Genomic DNA, 21218 nt, shown 5'->3' with positions numbered 1-21218 from the left:
GGGGGGGAGAGGTCGCGCGAGCAGGGGGGGAGAGGTCGCGCGAGAGGTCGCGAGCAGGGGGGGAGAGGTCGCGCGAGCAGGGGGGGAGAGGTCGCGCGAGCAGGGGGGGGAGAGGTCGCGCGAGCAGGGGGGGAGAGGTCGCGCGAGCAGGGGGGGAGAGGTCGCGCGAGCAGGGGGGGAGAGGGTCGCGCGAGCAGGGGGGGAGAGGTCGCGCGAGCAGGGGGGGAGAGGTCGCGCGAGCAGGGGGGGAGGTCGCGCGAGCAGGGGGGGAGAGGTCGCGCGAGCAGGGGGGGAGAGGTCGCGCGAGCAGGGGGGGAGAGGTCGCGCGAGCAGGGGGGGAGAGGTCGCGCGAGCAGGGGGGGAGAGGTCGCGCGAGCAGGGGGGGGAGAGGTCGCGCGAGCAGGGGGGGGAGAGGTCGCGCGAGCAGGGGGGGAGAGGTCGCGCGAGCAGGGGGGGGAGAGGTCGCGCGAGCAGGGGGGGAGAGGTCGCGCGAGCAGGGGGGGAGAGGTCGCGCGAGCAGGGGGGGAGAGGTCGCGCGAGCAGGGGGGGAGAGGTCGCGCGAGCAGGGGGGGAGAGGTCGCGCGAGCAGGGGGGGAGAGGTCGCGCGAGCAGGGGGGGAGAGGTCGCGCGAGCAGGGGGGGAGAGGTCGCGCGAGCAGGGGGGGAGAGGTCGCGCGAGCAGGGGGGGGAGAGGTCGCGCGAGCAGGGGGGGAGAGGTCGCGCCGAGCAGGGGGGGGAGAGGTCGCGCGAGCAGGGGGGGGAGAGGTCGCGCGAGCAGGGGGGGAGGTCGGGGAGAGGTCGCGCGAGCAGGGGGGGAGAGGTCGCGCGAGCAGGGGGGGGAGAGGTCGCGCGAGCAGGGGGGGGAGAGGTCGCGCGAGCAGGGGGGGAGAGGTCGCGCGAGCAGGGGGGGGAGAGGTCGCGCGAGCAGGGGGGGAGAGGTCGCGCGAGCAGGGGGGGAGAGGTCGCGCGAGCAGGGGGGGGAGAGGTCGCGCGAGCAGGGGGGGAGAGGTCGCGCGAGCAGGGGGGGAGAGGTCGCGCGAGCAGGGGGGGAGAGGTCGCGCGAGCAGGGGGGGGAGAGGTCGCGCGAGCAGGGGGGGAGAGGTCGCGCGAGCAGGGGGGGAGAGGTCGCGCGAGCAGGGGGGGGAGAGGTCGCGCGAGCAGGGGGGGAGAGGTCGCGCGAGCAGGGGGGGAGAGGTCGCGCGAGCAGGGGGGGAGAGGTCGCGCGAGCAGGGGGGGAGAGGTCGCGCGAGCAGAGGGGGGAGAGGTCGCGCGAGCAGGGGGGGAGAGGTCGCGCGAGCAGGGGGGGAGAGGTCGCGCGAGCAGGGGGGAGAGGTCGCGCGAGCAGGGGGGGAGAGGTCGCGCGAGCAGGGGGGGAGAGGTCGCGCGAGCAGGGGGGGAGAGGTCGCGCGAGCAGGGGGGGAGAGGTCGCGCGAGCAGGGGGGGAGAGGTCGCGCGAGCAGGGGGGGAGAGGTCGCGCGAGCAGGGGGGGGAGAGGTCGCGCGAGCAGGGGGGGAGAGGTCGCGCGAGCAGGGGGGGAGAGGTCGCGCGAGCAGGGGGGGAGAGGTCGCGCGAGCAGGGGGGGAGAGGTCGCGCGAGCAGGGGGGGGAGAGAGAGCGCGAGCAGGGGGGGAGAGAGAGCGCGAGCAGGGGGGGAGAGAGAGCGCGAGCAGGGGGGGAGAGAGAGCGCGAGCAGGGGGGGAGAGAGAGCGCGAGCAGGGGGGGAGAGAGAGCGCGAGCAGGGGGGGAGAGAGAGCGCGAGCAGGGGGGGAGAGAGAGCGCGAGCAGGGGGGGGAGAGAGAGCGCGAGCAGGGGGGGAGAGAGAGCGCGAGCAGGGGGGAGAGAGAGCGCGAGCAGGGGGGGAGAGAGAGCGCGAGCAGGGGGGGAGAGAGAGCGCGAGCAGGGGGGGAGAGAGAGCGCGAGCAGGGGGGGAGAGAGAGCGCGAGCAGGGGGGGAGAGAGAGCGCGAGCAGGGGGGGGAGAGAGAGCGCGAGCAGGGGGGGAGAGAGAGCGCGAGCAGGGGGGGAGAGAGAGCGCGAGCAGGGGGGGAGAGAGAGCGCGAGCAGGGGGGGAGAGAGAGCGCGAGCAGGGGGGGAGAGAGAGCGCGAGCAGGGGGGGGAGAGAGAGCGCGAGCAGGGGGGGAGAGAGAGCGCGAGCAGGGGGGGAGAGAGAGCGCGAGCAGGGGGGGGAGAGAGAGCGCGAGCAGGGGGGGAGAGAGAGCGCGAGCAGGGGGGGAGAGAGAGCGCGAGCAGGGGGGGAGAGAGAGCGCGAGCAGGGGGGGAGAGAGAGCGCGAGCAGGGGGGGAGAGAGAGCGCGAGCAGGGGGGGAGAGAGAGCGCGAGCAGGGGGGGAGAGAGGAGCGCGAGCAGGGGGGGGAGAGAGAGCGCGAGCAGGGGGGGGAGAGAGAGCGCGAGCAGGGGGGGAGAGAGAGCGCGAGCAGGGGGGGAGAGAGAGCGCGAGCAGGGGGGGAGAGAGAGCGCGAGCAGGGGGGAGAGAGAGCGCGAGCAGGGGGGGGAGAGAGAGCGCGAGCAGGGGGGGAGAGAGAGCGCGAGCAGGGGGGGAGAGAGAGCGCGAGCAGGGGGGGAGAGAGAGCGCGAGCAGGGGGGGAGAGAGAGCGCGAGCAGGGGGGGAGAGAGAGCGCGAGCAGGGGGGAGAGAGAGCGCGAGCAGGGGGAGAGAGAGCGCGAGCAGGGGGGGAGAGAGAGCGCGAGCAGGGGGGGGAGAGAGAGCGCGAGCAGGGGGGGAGAGAGAGCGCGAGCAGGGGGGAGAGAGGGCGCGAGTGGAGAGGGGGGGTAAGAGAGAGCACTCCCCCCCCCCCCCCCCCCCCGGCCTCCCTCTCCCCTGCCCGAGCCCTCATCCCCCGCTACAATCCCTCTTTCCGCCCCGGGGCCGGGGCCCGGGCCTCGGCACCTGGACCCGGGCCTCGGCACCTGGATGAACGCGTTCCCTCGGCCGTCACCCTGATGCCGTTGGCCAAGGCAAACACCCGCAAAGACATGGCCCAGCCGAGTCCAGCGCCCCAGTCAGCTCGAGGTCCGCAGCCGCTGTTCGGCCGCAGGCCACAAAGCACCCGAGCCCAGCGCCGGCTCCACGGAGCTCCGTGCCGCCCCACGCACTGACATGGCCCCGCCCTCCCGAGCTGGCTTGAAGAGCGCCGATTACGGCTGAGAGACTCTGCCGGCGGGCCCGGTTGCCGGGGTAACCCTTCCCGCTCTCCAAGCCCCGCCCAAGATCAGCACTCCCGAGAGCCCCGCCCAAGCCGAGCGGGGAACAGAGAGACGCCGCGTCTCAGCTGCTCGCGCACCCTTTACTAAGGGAGCGGCGCTCGGCTGAGGCCCGCCCCTCCAGCCTTCACAAAGATGGCGGCGATCGGGGGCCGCTTGTTGACTGGGGCCGGGAGGTGCCTAGCTCGGGCGTGGGTGCGGAGGAGAGGCCAAGGCTTCGAGGCCTACCTGGAAAAACGGGGAAAGGTAGGAAAATTAGTGAGATTAGATAAGTTAATTACTTTCTAAATCTTTGTTTTTTTAAAAACAATATGTGTTTTAAAAGCAACGTTTTTTTGAAAGACGCAGAAAGCGGGAAAAAGAAAGGAAAAGTTTGGAATCAAGATGGCGGCGACTCACCTCGGTTCAGAACGATAAGGCCCGCCCACACACGCACCGATTGGTCGACCGTCAGGTCACCAAAGCGTAGGATTGGTCAATCGTCCCGTCGCTCGACCGTAGGAGGGCCCGGCCGCACACGCCAGGAACCCGGCGTACGATTGGTCGACCTCGAGGTTACTCTGTCGCTGATGAGCGGATAATGAGATGCTAATGAGCGGAATTTTGAACGTTTTTCGGATACCGCAGGCGCGATTTTTGTCCGGCCGAAACGTAAATACGCTTACCACTGTTTCGGAAAGGTAAGCTTTCTTTCGACGTAACGCACGCGTAGGTACGCTCTATAACTTTCGAGCGCATAGCCGGACAGACGCACACTTGAGGACAGACAGAAGGACAGACAGACAGAAGGATAGACAGATAGACAGACAGAAAGAAGTATCCGTTTCTATCGATAAGAAGATAGATAGATAGATAGATAGATAGATAACATCCAGCTCCACTGGATAACAAAGCAATAATAATGCAGTGGCTTGGACAGAAGACATATTTTGAGCTTTTTTGGACACAGTTCATTAGCTACATCCAAAACAGGGGAATCACCTTAATCTGCAACACTATCCATTTAAGAGTTTGGCCCCTTAATGGCCTCTTCTCACCCAGCTATATAATGCTCTGTGTCAAAACTATAATCCAATCTGTGACTGCAGGGGGATAGCGGCAAAAACCACTGAGTTTAAAAACGCAATGTCCTAGAAACTTATTTCGTGAAACCAATTCAAGCAGGTACACAAAATGCCACTATCAGGGTGACTACACATGAAATAATATTGATTATTGGAAAATAATTTGTTCAGTTAGTATAGTGAATACTTCAATCAAAACAAGTCCAGATCTACTGCATTGTAATATAAGTTTTAACCCTAATGATTAAAATTTATTTTGTCATATTGACTTAAAAATCTGTTTTGAATTTAACCTTAAATCATTCATTCAAAGCCCTGATTTACACCACAACTCTTATTCTAGTGATATAACTACTGACAACTCAAACGTGCAATGTAATCTTTGCACGAAGATCTCGTACTGGTACAGAAATGCACTTCCATCAGTTATAGGTTTCACATCATTGTGACATGTTTTGGTGCAGTATAAATCCAATGCTGGTATGCCTTCAGAGTTTGTCTTTAACCTGTATGATTTTCCACAAAGCAAGAAAGGACTGTAGTTTTGAGACAGGATCTGCCATGGTGCAAAATACAGCAATTCTTCCAGCGCTTCCTTCAGTAGTTACACAAGTAGATGCACGGGCAGAAAGTGTAAATGGGGTATAAAATTCATATCAAAAACTGAGATATACAATGTTAGGCTATGTGTGCCATTTTTGGAAGAAAACAAGAGAAAAAACAGTTTGTGACTTCTTGCTGGTAGGGTTTCAACTGAACCCTCACCATCATCTACTGGGATATTTTGTAAAAACCTACAAGTAGATGGAACAGAGTGAGAGGTCTAGTCTTTGGCCCTCCATTCACAACATTTTTGCATCTACCAATCTGCTCAGCCACACCCTTACCACCACCTTTGATGCCTTAGTCCCTATTAAAAACATTATTCTTCCTCACCCTGGCCGTTCCCCCGGTACAGCCCTCATCTCCGCTCCCATAAGTCCAAGGGATGCAGACTTGAACGGATATGGCGGACAACTGGTTTAGCCATTCACCACCAGATCTAGCGGGACCACATAAAGCACTAATGGACCCTGTTCTCGTCTGCCAAAACTGCTCACTATTCCAGGATCATTCTGGAATGTAAAGACAACCCCCGGCTTCTTTTCTCTACTGCAAACTGTCCTCTTAAACACCTCTCCCCGTCTCCTCCGCCAGCAGCTCTAAAAACAAGTGCGAGGAGCTCGTGGGCTTCTTTGTCTCTAAGATTGAGACCATCTGATCAGCTGTGTCTGCCACTTCCCTTCCTTCCCCTACCCCATGAGTCCAAACTTCCTCTAAGGATCCCCCTGCACTCGCATCTTTCTCCAGCTTCTCTCCGACCTCCCCATAGGCCCTATCAGAGCTCATCTTGTCCATGAGACCACTTCCTACTCCCTTAACCCTATTCCCACAAAACTGCTGACCACCCAACTTCCTTTTCTGACTCCATGTGAGCTGATAGTGAATGGTTCTCTCTCCTCAGGTACTGTTCCCCTCTTCTTCAAATCTGCTGTCATCGCCCCTCTCCTCACAAAACTAACCCATGAACCCCCCTCCGTCCTTGCAAACTTCTGACCCATCTCCAACCTCCCTTTCCTTGCCAAAGTCCTTGAACGTGTTGTCGCCTCCCAAATCTGTGCCCATCTTTCCCGGAACTCCATGTTTGAATCCCTCCAATCAGGTTTCCATCCCAGCCACAGTACCGAAACGGCTCTTATCAAAGTCACAAATGACATCCTAAGTGACTGTGACAAAGGTAAACTATTCCTCCTCATCCATCTTGACCTATCTGTAGCCTTTGACACCTCTCTACCGTCATCCAGCTGGGTGGGACTGCACTCGTCTGGTTCAATTCTTATCTATCCAATCATAGCCAGAAAATCACCTGCAATGACTTCTCATCTCACTCCCGCACCGTTATCTCTGGTGTCCCTCAAGGATCTATCCTTGGCCCCCTCCTATTTCTCATCTACATGCTGCCCATCGGCAACATCATCTGAAAACAGAGCGTCAGTTTCCACATGTATACTGATGACACCCAGCTCTACCTCACCACCACTTCTCTTGACCCATCTCCAAATTGTCAGACTGCTTGTCCGACATCCAGTACTGGATGAGCAGAAATTTCCTCCAACTAAATATTGGGAAGAACAAAGCCATCACCTTCGGTCCCCGCCACAAACTCCGTTCCGTAGCCACCGACTCCATCCCTCTCCCTAGCATTTGTCTGAGGCTGAACCACACTGTCCGCAACCTTGGTGTCATATTTGACCCCGAAAGTATTGTGTGCAGTTTTGGTCACCTTACCTGAGGAAGGACATTCTTGCCATGGATGAAGTGCAGCGAAGATTCACCAGGCTGATACCTGGGATGGCAGGAATGACGTATGAGGAGAGATTGTGTTGATTGGGCTTATACCCACTGGAGTTTAGAAGATTGAGAGGGGATCTCATCGAGACCTATAAAATTCTGTCAGGCCTGGACAGACTAGATGCAGGAAGGATATTCCCGATGGCCGGGGAGTCCAGAACTAGGGGTCATAATCTAAGGATAAGGGGTAAGCCATTTAGGACTGAGATGAGGAGGAATTTCTTCACCCAGAGAGTCGTGAACCTGTGGAATTCTCTGCCAGAGGGCGGTGGAGGCCAATTCATTAAATATATTCAAGGAGGAGTTGGATATATTTCTTAAGCCTAAAGGGATCAAGGGATATGGAGAGAAGGCAGGGACAGGGTACTGAATTTGGATGATCAGCCATGATCTCATTGAATGGCGGAGTAGGCTCGAGGGGCCGAATGGCCTACTCCTGCTCCTATCTTCTATGTTTCTATGAAATGAGCTTCCGACCACATACCCACACCATAACTAAGACCGTCTATTTTCACCTCCGCAACATCACCCGACTCCACCCTACCTCAGCTCATCTGCTGCTGAAACCCTCATCCATGCCTTTGTTACCTCTAGACTTGACTATTCCAACGCACTCTTGGCTCGCCTCCCACGTTCTACCTTACGTGAACTTGAGGTCATCCAAAACTTTGCTGCCCACGTCCTAACTCGCACCAAGTCCCGTTCACCCATCACCCCTATGCTCGCTGACCGGCATTGGCTCCCAGTTAAGCAATGCTCAATTTTAAAATTTGTTTTCGAATACCTCCATGGCCTCGCCCCTCCCTATCTCTGTAATTCCCTCCCTAAACCTTTCTGCCTCAGTTTCCTCATTTAAAACCTACCCCATCTGGCCTAATTTCTCATTTTGCGGCTCGATGTCAAATTTTGTTTTATAACGCTCCTGTGAAACGCCTCGAGACATTTTACTACATTAAAGGCGCTATATAAATACAAATTGTTGTTGAGGTGAAAGCGGAGTAAGGGATAGATGAGAATAGGAGCCAAGATAATGGTTGGGGGGGTGGAGTCTGGCTTTTTTGTGTATATGGATTGCGCTTAAGCCTTGTGTGCATGTGGGGTCTCTCTTCTTTTATGAATGGGAGGCCTCGCTTTTGTGTCTAGGGGGGAATCTTTAATTTTGTGTAGGAGAGTTGCATTACTGCATAATCACTTGTGGCCCAATCACTGGATTTGATACTTGTATCTGGGCCCCAGCTACAAAAGATTGGACATCTCTGTCCTTTAACACTAGCTGGATTTCCATCACTCAACAATTAAGTTAGGGCATATCATTAAGTAATGCATGCAATATCATACTGTACCCTTGAACTCAGCTAAAATTAGGTTTTTAATTATCGGCAAGAGCGAACAAAAGTGAAATGCAATGATTCTCAGCTGTAACCAACACATTTAGGGCAGTGCAAATCAAGGACAATGACAGCTTGAAGATTGTTACAGCAAGGCATTACCATCTCCTCAGACCCAACATTAAGGCTAGAAACAGGTTTAGTAGTGTTGACTGTGCTGGTGATACAGGATAATTATTGCATGTCTTAAAAAGATTTCCAAATTTGATAATGGCGACGTCCATTCTTACCCACACATACCTATAACATGTGAAAACCATCAGGCTCTTTACTAAGTGAAATATGATGTGCTACAATTTGAATAAAGATAATTTTTCATAAAGTATTATACAGTAGTTATTTCTGACAACCAAATTTAAATTCACACTAAAGCAGTAGAGAAAAAACATTGAATAGTTACCTGCCATTGTTTGATCAAGTCTGTGTATCAATGACTTTTTTGCTGTTTCGATATCTGAGCTTGGATGATCCAGCACCTGTCTGCACCATCGTAATGGACTAAAAGCTTTTTGAACTAGGGTTGGCAACCTCTTTGGTGATGTGTACAACCTAAAGTTAAAAGCAAACAAAAATTTTCCAAATTAATTATATGGATGTGAATTCTTTTTCATAATTCAATACAATTATCAGTCCCATTTCTTTCGAACTCCAAGAAGATTTTATTATCTTTCCTATTCCTTTCCCTCAAATAAAATTTAAAGCAACCTTAATGGATATACCACTGAAACAAAATCATAATAGAAGCTGTACAGGCTTGTTTTGCACTTTACAAGTTACAACACCAACGCTAATTATGTAGAGCAGTCTTCTCGATCTTTCGTACTCTAGGTTATTCGGACTTTCATATCTTCGTGCACTCTCATGGGCAAGTATCAACTCTCCATAGCTTTTGAAAGTATGTCTCTTAGCCATGAGAATCTAGGTAAGTTTTTTAGTAACGTATCCACGATTGTGAAACAGAAAACCTTGTCTGTTAATTATTTTTAGCCACTGGACTTATCCAATGTCTTCATGAGATTTCTCTCATCTTCAATGCACATATTGGCTGCTGTGTTTCCCTACATTACAACAGTGACTATATTTGAAAAGTACTTAATTGGCTGTAAACTGCTTTGGGAGGTCCTGACTTCTCGAAAAGCACTATAAAAATGCAAGTTCTTTCTTTATCATGCATTGTTTGAAAATGGCATAATTGCAATGAAAATTATGCTCCACTTTTCTGCCTTTTCTTGCTCCAAAGTAACACAAACAGTGGCTCTTTACAGCAATTTAGAATTTGTAGCCATCTTTGTAAATGATGCACTTCAATTCTGGCTCAATTTAAAATCAAAAACATGAAGTTATGATAATATACATGTTTCAGTGCACTCTTTTACACCAAAGATAAACTGAATTCTTCTCAGAGAAAAACAAGGATTTCTCAGTTCCATGAATTGGAGATGAGAAGAGGAACAGGGACTTGTAATTTAACAAAATGTTCAATTTGAAGACATGCCTCTCAGGATAAGGCAAAGAAAAAAAGTTGATTCACTTACATAATTTGACAATTGTAAATCCTATCCTTCCTCAGGCAACTTCTTAAGCTCAAAGATACACATATTTAATTGTTTCGAAAAAAAAACATTTTGGGGTAACATTGAATTTAAAAGCACAAAATCAGGATGTCACAGGTAGTTTTCAGGACAAAGTAAGCAAAATTTGTACATCTGGTTAGCACCATGTAAGAGCAGTTTTACTAACGTGTTTGTGTGCACGCACGTACATGGAAAGGAAAAGTGATGGCAACATTGAACATGCAATTTCCATACTGACAACCTAGTGGCAATATCATTTTATAAATAGACATACTTTAACAGTAAGAAAATACATTAATTACATTCTCAGTAAGTAACACTGGACTAGCGCAAAGGAAGGGCAAACATTATCTTCTCAAATTTCTAGTGGACATTTGAGTATAAAGGACATCTACACTAAAACTTATTTCTCTGGCATGCTACTCATTCAAGGCCATGCACTTCAGTACAAATACTGTTCCTCGCCTTCCACCCGAGATGGCACCAGCTAAAACCATTGGGGTTTCAGGATTGACAATAGTCTAATGTTGTATGGGTCAAGCCTATAGACAATGCTCTTAAAAAAAACACATACAACACAAAAGATCCTTGGTGGATAGTACAATATTCTCAACACTCAATTTAATTTAAACCTTTCAAAAAGTGTAACTCAGCGGAAGTTTTTGCCAGCATTTATGGTAGGTTGCGATTCATTGTTGTCCTCCAATATTTTGTCACTTCTTTTAAAAGAGAGTAAAATGTTGAAAGAAAAATATTTTAGAATGCAGCATAAAATTAGCTTCAGGTTCAGCTTGCCTCAGCTGGTAGTACGCTCGCCTCTGGGTCAGAAAGTTGTGAGTTTAAGCACATAATATAGGCTGACAATCTCGTACTGAAGGAGTGCTGCATTGTTGCAGGTGCCATCCTTCAGATGAGACTTTTCAAAGGCAGCAATGAGTTTTCTCCGTGTTCTCAACAACATTCCGCCTCCCCCCCCCGCACTCCACAAGTCAACTGGTCATTCATCTCATTGCTGTTTGTCAGGCATTGCTGCCACATTTGCCTATTTAACAATAGTTTTTGCACACTAAAGAATAATTAACTGAGGGTGCACTACACAAAGTATTCAACATAAATCAGTAAAAATTTAAAGCACCCAACCACCGCCCATATTTTGTGCAGCAGTATGTAACACAGGAGTCATTCACTTGCAAGGATCTGTTGCAGTTTTGAAGCATTAAATCATTACTACAAAATGAAGCAAGAACTTGAGCAAAAGGGCGGTTCTGCCTAGGAAGAGGTTTTATGCAACTGTCACAATTTCAATACCAAATCACACGAACTGGCAGGCAAAGCCGATTTATAAGATTCTTTGCTTAGTTCACTATGGCTACATGTTACACAATTTAAAGATGTTTGTGTACCTCTCATCACTGCATCTCTTGCTTAAAGTCATCTACAGTGCAACAGTCTACTGTAGCGTGAAAATTTATACATAAAAGTTGAAGTATATTAACAGAAAGAGGGAATAATTGTTATTTATGATCATGGCATAGAAAAAATAATTTGGGTAATTGTGACAAAAAAAGCAAAAGTAATTGAGAGTTGTGTAATGCTTTTTTAGCCGGACAAACCAAATTAACTTATGAGAAAAATAAGATTAATAGAATTCCATATTGTTATTATTATTGATTTAGATAGTACAGCACTTTCTAAATTATTAAAATCCCAAATTTAGAGCAGAAAAGAATGTACAATAAAAAGAGCAGTATGAGTTCCAGGGAAATTTTGAATAAGGTAGATAGAAAATATAAGCACAACTTATGGTAGAATTTCCCTTCCTCGTGTACAAATAAGTAACGGGGTCCCAAGGGTATAATAAAACACAATGGCCTAGAAATTCGGTTGGTTGCGCCAGCGATTAGCGCCTAAAGAGCCCGAGATTTGGGGCGTTACCCAATTTTCGGACGTGCGCAGTGATCCTAGCGCATGCGGCCATATTGAGCAGCCTGTTCGCGCCGGTGCTAAGTCTTTGCGCACACGAGCGGGCGCAGCCAGATAATGACGTCATTTCATTGTGCAACGCCTTTTTGGCGCCCCGTACCGGAAATTCAGTGGTGCCCCCCTCCGTTCCGCCTGGCGCTATTAGTGACAGTTGGATGGAACGTTACCAGGTCCTTCTCGGACTCGGGGGGCGCTCTTTAAAGGGGACAGCACTAGTATAAAACCGGCAGCCATTTGGCCTGGCCATACTGCTCGCTGCTGGAGAGAGTTGCAGTCCTTCAGTGGCACAGACTTGTTCTTATTGAGCCAGAGGAGCCTTGGGACCTTCAGTCCTGTTCAGAACAGTTGGATCCAGAAAGCTGACTGCGTCTTACTCGTCGGCCAGAATAATGGGAGCTGCTTTGGAGGGGAACGTCATCCTGGCTGAACAACTGGCAAGGGCACAGAGACGGAGGGAGAGAGGGCTGGGATTGGCCAGAAGGAGGAGGGCCAATGGAAGTCGCCAAATCCGCCCATACGCTGCCAGGGTTTTCAGGCAGCGGGTCTCCTACCTTACATGTCGGAAGAGCAGTGTCTGCGAAGGCTACGATTTGGTAAGGATGTTGTCACTGAGCTGTGCCACCTGCTTGCTGGGGATCTGCAGCCGCGGATACGGTGCAGGACCTCTCTGTCGGTGGCCGTGAAAGTCACTGTTGCGCTCAACTTTTACGCCAGCGGATCGTTTCAGGCAGCAGCTGGGGACATATCTAATATCTCTCAATTTGCGGTGCATTGCTGCATCCGGCAAGTTACAGCTGCCCGCTACAAAAGGAGGCGCAAATTCATCACCTTCCCTGTGACCCTGGAGAAGCTGGTCTGTGATCACCGACAGATGATCGTGGCGGTGAACGCACAATTCCCTTGCAGCAGCCATGATGCCTTCATCCTGCGGCAGACATCAGTGGCTAACCTTTTTGAGGCCCCGGCTCACCCACGAGGCTGGCTTCTGGGCGACAAGGGCTATCCTCTCTGGCCATGGCTCATGACCCCGCTCCGTTTGCCCAGCACCCCGGCAGAAGAGCTTTACAACAGCAGTCATCAGGCCACCAGGAACATTGTGGAGCACACAATTGGTGTGTTGAAGCAGCGTTTCCGCTGTCTAGACCATTCGGGGGGCGCCCTACAGTACTCGCCGGAGCATGTGGCGCGCATCGTTGTCTGCTGCATGCTCCACAACCTGGCCATTCGACGCACCCAGCCAATGCCAGCCGACCCTCAAGGTCCAGCAGAGCAGGTGGACGAGGAGGTGGAGGAGGAGGAGCATGCGGGCAAGGAGGATCAGGAGGAGGAGGAGCAGGAAGATGGGAGGGCTCCAGAAAATGGAAGGGCCGTTCGTCAGAGGCTCATAAGGACTCTGTTCTAGGCCCCTCGGACGGAATGGTGGCTGTGATTCGAACAGCACCGTCCGGTTCACTGTAAGCCTATGAAGGCATCGATGAATGTAAATAGTGTACAGGTCGATTGTAATTAAAACATTTTCTTTATTTTCAAACAACTGCTTCCTTCCAGCATGACAACGTAATGGCAACAGAAATCATAACTAACAAACTAACAGATAACTGTCTGGCAACCCGGCGAAACTAACCAAACCATAACAAACACACACAGCAGGTGTGGGCGGCCTTAAATCCGGAAAAAGAGACGTCTTAGCACCTCCCTCTACTGGTGACCCCTTGATGGAGACCGACTCCTCTTACTAGGTCGGCCCCTTCCCTCCCTGCAGCTCCTCCGTAATTGTACCCCAGTGGCTGCGTCAAGGCTGGGGACACCTGCTGAGTGTCTGGAAGCGCTGAAGCCCCTGAGGGACGGCCTGGTTGACCTCTGGGCTTGGAGGATCCGCAAGCAGGCTGCTCCAACTGGGCATGTCTGCTAGCAGTGTGCCGCACAGGTGGCGGCAGCTGCTCTGCTGACGCGCCAGCGGTGGCATTAGGACTGGTCACATGCAGAGAGAGGACACCTGCACCGTTGTCGGTCGACACACTGGCACTCCGACAGTGCCGCTCCGGATCATCCTCCGCTATCGACTGCTCCACAGATTCATGGCCTGCTGTGGTGCTGCAAGGGCCTGGGGTGATCCTGCCTGATGCAGCTACGGTGGTAGCAGTGAGTGTTCGCGTGGCCTCAATCTGCGTGTGGACGAGGCCAGCAAGTGACTGCGTGGCAGCAGTGAGGACCTGTGTGGCAGGTGCCAGTGCTTCGGAGAAGCCCTGGACAGTCCTTTCCACTGCCTCGGACAAGGCTGGAACAGTCCTTTCCACTGCTTTGGACAAGCCCTGGACAGTCCTTTCCATTGCTGCCCCAAAGTCCACCACACTCTTTGCCAGTGTGTCGATGGACTCGGGCATCCTCCCCACTGCAGCCATAAGCTCAGTGTGCCTGAGCCGGGCCTGGGCGCTCATTTTGGCAAGGCACCGCACCTCCTCTGCACTCTGTGCAGCAGTCATGGTGGCCTGCCTCGCCCTCCGGGGAGACAGCCCCCGCGCGTTGCTGCAGGCCGCTGGTCCCTGCAACTGGCTCATCAGAGCACCCCCCCTCCCCTCAAGGGAACTACTATCCCCAGTCTCCACATGCGGTGGCTCCCGAGGCTGGCGCAGATGGTCCGGCTTCCTCCTGGTCGTCGCCTCCGGAGGCACTTGCACTGGCAGCTTGAGGGGCCGGCTCCCGAGCTGGTGATGCAGCATCTGAAAGCAGGGAGGTTGAAGAGTGGCTTTAGCAAAAGGACAGTTTGGCAGCAAGGGATGCAACAGTGCGGCAATGCTATGACATGGGTCCACATTGAGAAAGCATGCTGGCGGGGGAAACAACTGAAAGGTGACAGCTGTAATAGTTGAGAACCTTACCATCGCGGTGGACAATGGGGTCGGTGTGGTAAACCACTTTTATCGTTCACTATCGTTACACTATAGTTATCACTGTTATATCGTTACTCTATGGTTATCACTGTTCACACTGTTGTATCACTATACGAGGTCGCCTCTTGTCACGCTGCTATACCTGGGCTGACCACTGCTGACTCCGCCCATGACTCCACCTACCTGCCCAGGTATAAAGGTAGTCGACTGGCTGGCATTCCTCCTTGTTGTATCCGATCACCCACGAGGGTGGGCTCTGTTATTTAGCCAATAAAAACCTATAGTTACTTTCTTAACTCGTCGCTTTTCATTGGATGAATTGATAGGTATATCAATTTTATTGGCTAAATTTTAAAATGTCGACACTTGAGCAGTCAAACGACCAGCCAAACGACCAGCCAGACGCCCAGCTACAACAGCCACAGCAGCCGGCCTGGCTGCGAGCCCTCAGACCACCGTACCTGGACCTAAACCCACAGGCAGCAAACTCAGCCCTCGACTTCGAACACTGGCTGAGCTGCTTCGAAGCCTACCTGGGAGAATCCGGCGTGCCTCAGAAATCCATGCTAAGAGTTCTGAACGCCCAAGTGAGCCCTAAAGTATTCGCACTCATCCGGGACCTTAAAACATACGAGGACGCCATCAACCGGCTGAAAAGACAGTACCAAACCCCGGTAAATTCCATGTATGCCAGACACCTCCTAAGATCCCGCCCGCAACAGCCAGGAGAGCCTGTGGAGGAATTTTTACGGGTGCTACAAGCACTCGGCAGAGACTGTAACTTTAAAGCGGTAACGGCGGCAGAAAATACTGAAGACAATGTCCGCGATGCCTTCGTGAAAGGCCTGCGGTCCGACTACTCACGGCAAAGACTACTGGAAGCAAGGGACCTCGACCTGGACAAAGCTGCAGCCCTCGCTCTCTCTCTCTAGAGGTGGCCCATCGGGACCTCGAGGCATACTCAAGGTACTGTAACTCGCGACCCTGGGGCTTGGGACCGACCCCGACCGCGATACCCCCCGCAGCAACCCCCCTGGGACCTACCTCAGCGTCGGCGTCCCGGACCCGATCGAGACCGCCACCCCCGGTACCGGCTCCGACATCGGACCCCCGCGATCGGGCCGCCGGCTGCTTCTTCTGCGGCCAGGCGAAACACCCGAGGTCACGCTGCCCAGCCAGGAACTCTACCTGCTCAAACTGCATGAAGAAAGGCCACTTCGCTAAGGCCTGCAGAGGTGGACCATCAGAGGCCAGCAGTGCCTCATGCGAGCTGTGGGGGCGGCCATCTTCCTTCAAGGCAACAGAGGCCAGCATCCCCACATGTGAGTCATGGGGGCGGCCATCTTTGATACAGGCAACCGACACCAGCAGTGCCTCATGTGAGTTATGGGGGCAGCCATCTTCTCCGCCATTTTGTCCAACCTCGTGGGAGACGCCATTTTACCCACCACGCCCGACCGCCACCGTGCCTCTAGACCCGACTACCGCCTCAACCGCAGACTACAACAACTCGCTCAGCTATACACTAGCCTCCGTCACACTGGACCAGGCCCGCCCGCATCACCTGTCCAAGTCGATGATGGACATCAAAGTAAACGGCCACGCCACGACCTGCCTGTTCGACAGCGGAAGCACGGAGAGCTTCATCCACCCAGACACGGTGAGCCACTACTCCCTCCCTGTCCTGCCAACGTGCAACCGGATCTCGATGGCATCGAGGTCACACGCCACAGACATCAGCGGCTACTGTGTCGTGACCCTGTCGGTTAAGGGTACGGAGTATAAAAATTTTAAACTCCTCGTCCTGCCCCAGCTATGCGCTGCCGTCCTACTAGGCCTAGACTTCCAATCCCACCTCCAAAGCGTCACGCTAGCATACGGCGGACCCCTCCCCCCACTCACAGTCGACAACCAGCAGATTTTAAACCGCCCACCGCGTAACACCTGCGGCCTATCCACCCTCAAGGTCCCGCCACCTTCCCTGTTCGCTAACCTCACCCCCGACTGCAAACCCGTCGCTACCAAGAGCAGGCGGTACAGCGCCGGGGACAGAGCTTTCATTAGCTCTGAGGTGCAGCGTCTCCTGAAGGAGGGCATCATCGAGGGGAGCACCAGCCCCTGGCGTGCCCAGGTCGTGGTCGTTAAGACCGGCAATAAAAACCGCCTGGTCATCGACTACAGCCAGACCATAAACAGGTACACCCAGCTGGACGCATACCCCCTTCCCCGCATATCTGATATGGTCAATCAGATTGCGCAGTACCGGGTATTCTCCACCATCGACCTTAAGTCGGCCTATCACCAACTCCCTATCCCCCCTGAGGACCGCCAGTATACAGCCTTCGAGGCGAATGGCCGCCTCTACCACTTCCTTAGGGTTCCCTTCGGCGTCACCAACGGGGTTTCGGTCTTCCAAAGGGAGATGGACCGGATGGTTGACCAGAACGGGCTGCACGCCACGTTCCCCTATCTAGATAACGTCACCATCTGCGGCCGCGACCGGCAGGACCACGATGTTAATCTGGAGAGATTCCTCCGTACGGCCCAACGGCTGAACCTCACCTACAATAAGGATAAATGTGTGTTTAACACCTCGCGCCTTGCCATCCTCGGCTGTGTAGTAGAGAACGGAGTCATCGGCCCCGACCCCGAAAGAATGCGCCCCCTCATGGAGCTACCCCTCCCCCACTGTCCAAAGGCACTGAAGAGAACCCTGGGGCTCTTCGCCTACTGATATACCTATCAATTCGTCCAATAAAAAGCGACGAGTTAGGAACGTAACTAAAGGTTTTTATTGACTAAATAACAGAGCCCACCCTCGTGGGTGATCGGGTCCAACAAGGAGGAATACCAGCCAGTCGACTACCTTTATACCTGGGCAGGTAGGTGGAGCCATGGGCGGAGTCGGAGGTGGTCAGCCCAGGTATAACAGCGCGACAAGAGGCGACCTCGTATAGTGATACAACAGTGAGAACAGTGATAACAATACAACAGTGATAACTATAGAGTAACGATAAAAGTGGTTTACCACATTCACCCCTTGTTTAGATTTGAGTCCGGCGGGGCGAAGTGTACTACCAGTTCTGGTATGTCAGTCTGTCCGGAGGCCTCGTAAGCCTCTCTGATCGTCGCAGCGGCGGTGCTGCGTTATCCGGTGTTAATGCTGGTGTCTGCGTGGTCGGCGAAGGCTCGTGGGGTTCCGGCATGCCGTCTACCTGGGCTGGAATTGGGGGGGTGGTGGGGGTAAAGGTGGTGTCTCCGGAGTGCCCGAGGGTGCGAGGTCTCGTAAGGAGACAGTGTCCTCCCGCCCGTCTGGGTAAGCCACGTAGGCGTACTGGGGGTTGGCGTGCAGGAGGTTCACCCTCTCGACCAGGGGGTCTGTTTTATGGGCCCTCACGTGCTTTCGCAGCAAGACGGGCCCCGGAGAGGTCAGCCAGGTTGGTAGAGTGGTTCCCGTAGTCGACTTCCTGGGGAAAACAAACATTCGTTCATGGGGGGTGGCGTTAACGGCAGTGCAAAGTAGTGACCGGATGGAGTGCAGCGCTGTCGGGAGGACTTCCTGCCAGCGGGAGGCCCTTAGACTTTAAGGCTAAGAGGACGGCCTTCCATACCGTCGCGTTCTCTCTTTCCACCTGGCCGTTCCCTCGGGGGTTGTAGCTGGTGGTCCTACTTGCTGCAATACCTCTCGCTAGTAGGAACTGACGGAGTTCCTCGCTCATGAAGGAGGAGCCCCGGTCACTATGTATATAGTTCGGGAACCCGAACAAGGCGAAGAGGTCGTTCAGGCACTTGATGACCGTGGTACTGGTCATGTCTGGGCAGGGGAAGGCAAAAGGGAAACGGGAGTACTCATCAACGATGTTGAGGAAGTACACATTGCGGTCAGATGACGGTAGAGGCCCCTTAAAGTCGATGCTCAGGCGCTCGAAGGGGCGGGTGGCCTTGATCAGGCTTGCTCTGTCCGGCCTATAGAAGTGCGGTTTGCACTCGGCGCAGGTCTGGCAGTTCCTGGTCATGGTCCTGACCTCCTCGATGGAGGTCGGTCAGGTTGCGGGCCTTAATGAAATGGTAAAGTCTGGTGACCCCGGGGTGGCAGAGGTCGTTGTGGAGGGTCTGAAGTCTATCAATATGCGCGCTGGCGCATGTAATTCGTGAAAGAGCATCAGGGGGTTCGTTCAGCTTACCTGGCCGGTACAAGATATCATAATCGTAGGTGGATAGCTCGATTCTCCACCTCAAGATCTTGTCATTCTTGATTTTGCCCCTCAGCTTGTTATTAAACATGAAAGCAACCGAACGTTGGTCGGTGAGGAGGGTAAATCGTTTGCCTGCCAGGTAATGCCTCCAGCGCCGTACCGCCTCCACAATTGCCTGGGCTTCCTTCTCGACCGACGAGTGTCGGATCTCGGGGCCCTGTAGGGTCCTTGAGAAGAAGGCCACCGGCCTCCCCTCCTGGTTAAGGGTAGCGGCTAGGGCGAAGTCGGATGCATCGCTCTCCACTTGGAAGGGGATGGACTCATCCACTGCGTGCATTGTGGCCTTGGCTATGTCTCCCTTAATGAGGGAGAAGGCCGCGCACGCTTCCTCCGTATGGGGGAAGGATGTGGACTTCATGAGGGGTCTGGCTTTGTCCGCATAATTGGGCACCCATTGGGCATAGTAGGCGAAGAGCCCCAGGGTTCTCTTAAGTGCCTTAGGGCAGTGGGGGAGGGGTAGCTCCATGAGGGGGCGCATTCTTTCGGGGTCGGGGCCGATGAGTCCGTTCTCTACTACACAGCCAAGGATGGCAAGGCGCGAAGTGTTAAACACACATTTCTCCTTATTGTAGGTGAGGTTCAGTCGTTGGGCCGTACGGACGAATTTCTCCAGATTCACGTCATGGTCCTGCCGGTCGCGGCCGCAGATGGTGACGTTATCTAGAGAGGGGAATGTGGCCTGCAGTCCGTTCTGGTCAACCATCCGGTCCATCTCCCTTTGGAAGACCGAGACCCCGTTGGTGACACCGAAGGGGACCCTAAGGAAGTGGTATAGGCGCCCATTCGCCTCGAAGGCGGTGTACTGGCGGTCCTCGGGGTGGATAGGGAGCTGGTGGTAGGCCGACTTAAGGTCGATGGTCGAGAATACGCGGTATTGTGCAATCTGATTGACCATGTCAGATATGCGGGGAAGGGGGTATGCGTCCAGCTGGGTGTATCTGTTTATGGTCTGGCTGTAGTCGATGACCAGGCGATTTTTATCGCCGGTCTTAACGACCACGACCTGGGCACGCCAGGGGCTGTTGCTCCCCTCGATAATGCCCTCTTTCAGGAGGCGCCGCACCTCAGAGCTAATGAAGGCTCTGTCCCCAGCGCTGTACCGCCTGCTCTTGGTAGCGACGGGTTTGCAGTCGGGGGTGAGGTTAGCGAACAGGGAAGGTGGCGGCACCTTGAGGGTGGATAGGCTGCAGGTGTTACGCGGTGGGCGGTTTAACATTCGCTGGTTGTCGACTGTGAGTGGGGGGAGGGGTCCACCGTATGCTAGGGTTACACTTTGGAGGTGGGATTGGAAGTCCAGCCCTAGTAGGACGGCAGCGCAGAGCTGGGGGAGGACGAGGAGTTTAAAATTTTTATACTCCGTACCCTTAACCGACAGGGTCACGACACAGTAGCCGCTGATGTCTGTGGCGTGTGACCTCGATGCCATCGAGATTCGGTTGCGCGTTGGCAGGACAGGGAGGGAGTAATAGCTCACCGTGTCCGGGTGGATGAAGCTCTCCGTGCTTCCGCTGTCGAACAGGCAGGTCGTGGCGTGGCCGTTTACTTTGATGTCCATCATCGACTTGGACAGGTGGTGTGGGCGGGCTTGATCCAGAGTGACGGAGGCTAGTGTGTAGGTAAGCGAGTCGTTGTCGTCTGCGGGCGAGGCGGTCGTCGGGTCCGGGGGCAGTCGGGCGTGGTGGGTAAAATGGCGTCTCCCACGAGGTAGGACAAAATGGCAGAGAAGATGGCTGCCCCCATAACTCACATGAGGCACTATTGGGGTCGGTTGCCTTGATCAAAGATGGCCGCCCCCATGACTCACGTGTGGGGATGCTGGCCTCAGTTGCCTTGAAAGAAGATGGCCGCCCCCACAGTTCGCATGAGGCACTGCTGGCCTCTGAAGATCCGCTCCTGCAGGCCTGAGAGAAGTGGCCTTTCTTCCTGCAGGTTGAGCAGGTAGAGTTCCTGGCTGGGCAGCGCGACCTCGGGTGCTTCTCCTGGCCGCAAAAGAAGCAGCCGGCGGCCCGATCGCGGGTGCCCGATGTCGGAGCCGGTACCGGGGGTGGCGGTCCCGGTCGGGTCCGGGATGCCGACGCTGAGGTAGGTCCCGGGGGCGGCGCTGCGAAGGGTATTGCGGTAGGGGTCGGGCCCGAGTCCCAGGGTCGCGAGCAGTACCTGGAAAACGCCTCCTGGTCCTGATGGGCCACCTCTAGGGAGAGAGCGAGGGCTTCAGCTTTGTCCAGGTCGAGGTCTTTAGCTTCAAGCAGTCTTTGCCGTGAGTAGTCGGACCGTAGGCCTTTCACAAAGGCATCGCGGATATTATCTTCCGTATTTTCAACAGCCGTCACCGCTTTAAAGTCACAGTTCCTGCCGAGTGCTCTTAGCGCCCGTACAAATTCAGCTACAGACTCTCCTGGCTGTTGCGGGCGGGATCTCAGGAGGTGCCTGGTGTACATGTAATTTACCGGGCTCC

The 21218-nt window shown here is 54.1% G+C and overlaps 1 protein-coding gene across 1 annotated transcript in view; it reads right to left on the bottom strand.

Annotated features, from left to right (window-relative positions):
- Nucleotides 1–8256: 8256 nt before the first annotated feature.
- The window catches only part of LOC147123253 (SLAIN motif-containing protein 2-like), a 29494-nt gene continuing 16532 nt past the window's right edge, over nucleotides 8257–21218 (bottom strand). Inside the window, exon 2 of the mRNA XM_085969888.1 lies at nucleotides 8257–8608. Coding sequence (XP_085826014.1) covers nucleotides 8350–8608 — 259 coding nt within the window. The 3' untranslated portion in view covers nucleotides 8257–8349. The remainder of the gene's footprint in view (nucleotides 8609–21218) is intronic.

The sequence above is a fragment of the Somniosus microcephalus genome, chromosome 2, assembly GCF_052327205.1.
Source record: "Somniosus microcephalus isolate GS21.2 chromosome 2, FLI_Smic_1.0, whole genome shotgun sequence".
NCBI classification, from domain to species: Eukaryota; Metazoa; Chordata; class Chondrichthyes; order Squaliformes; family Somniosidae; genus Somniosus; species Somniosus microcephalus.
The sequence above is the reverse complement of the archived record's forward strand: the minus strand, read 5'-3'. Positions and strand labels throughout refer to the sequence as shown.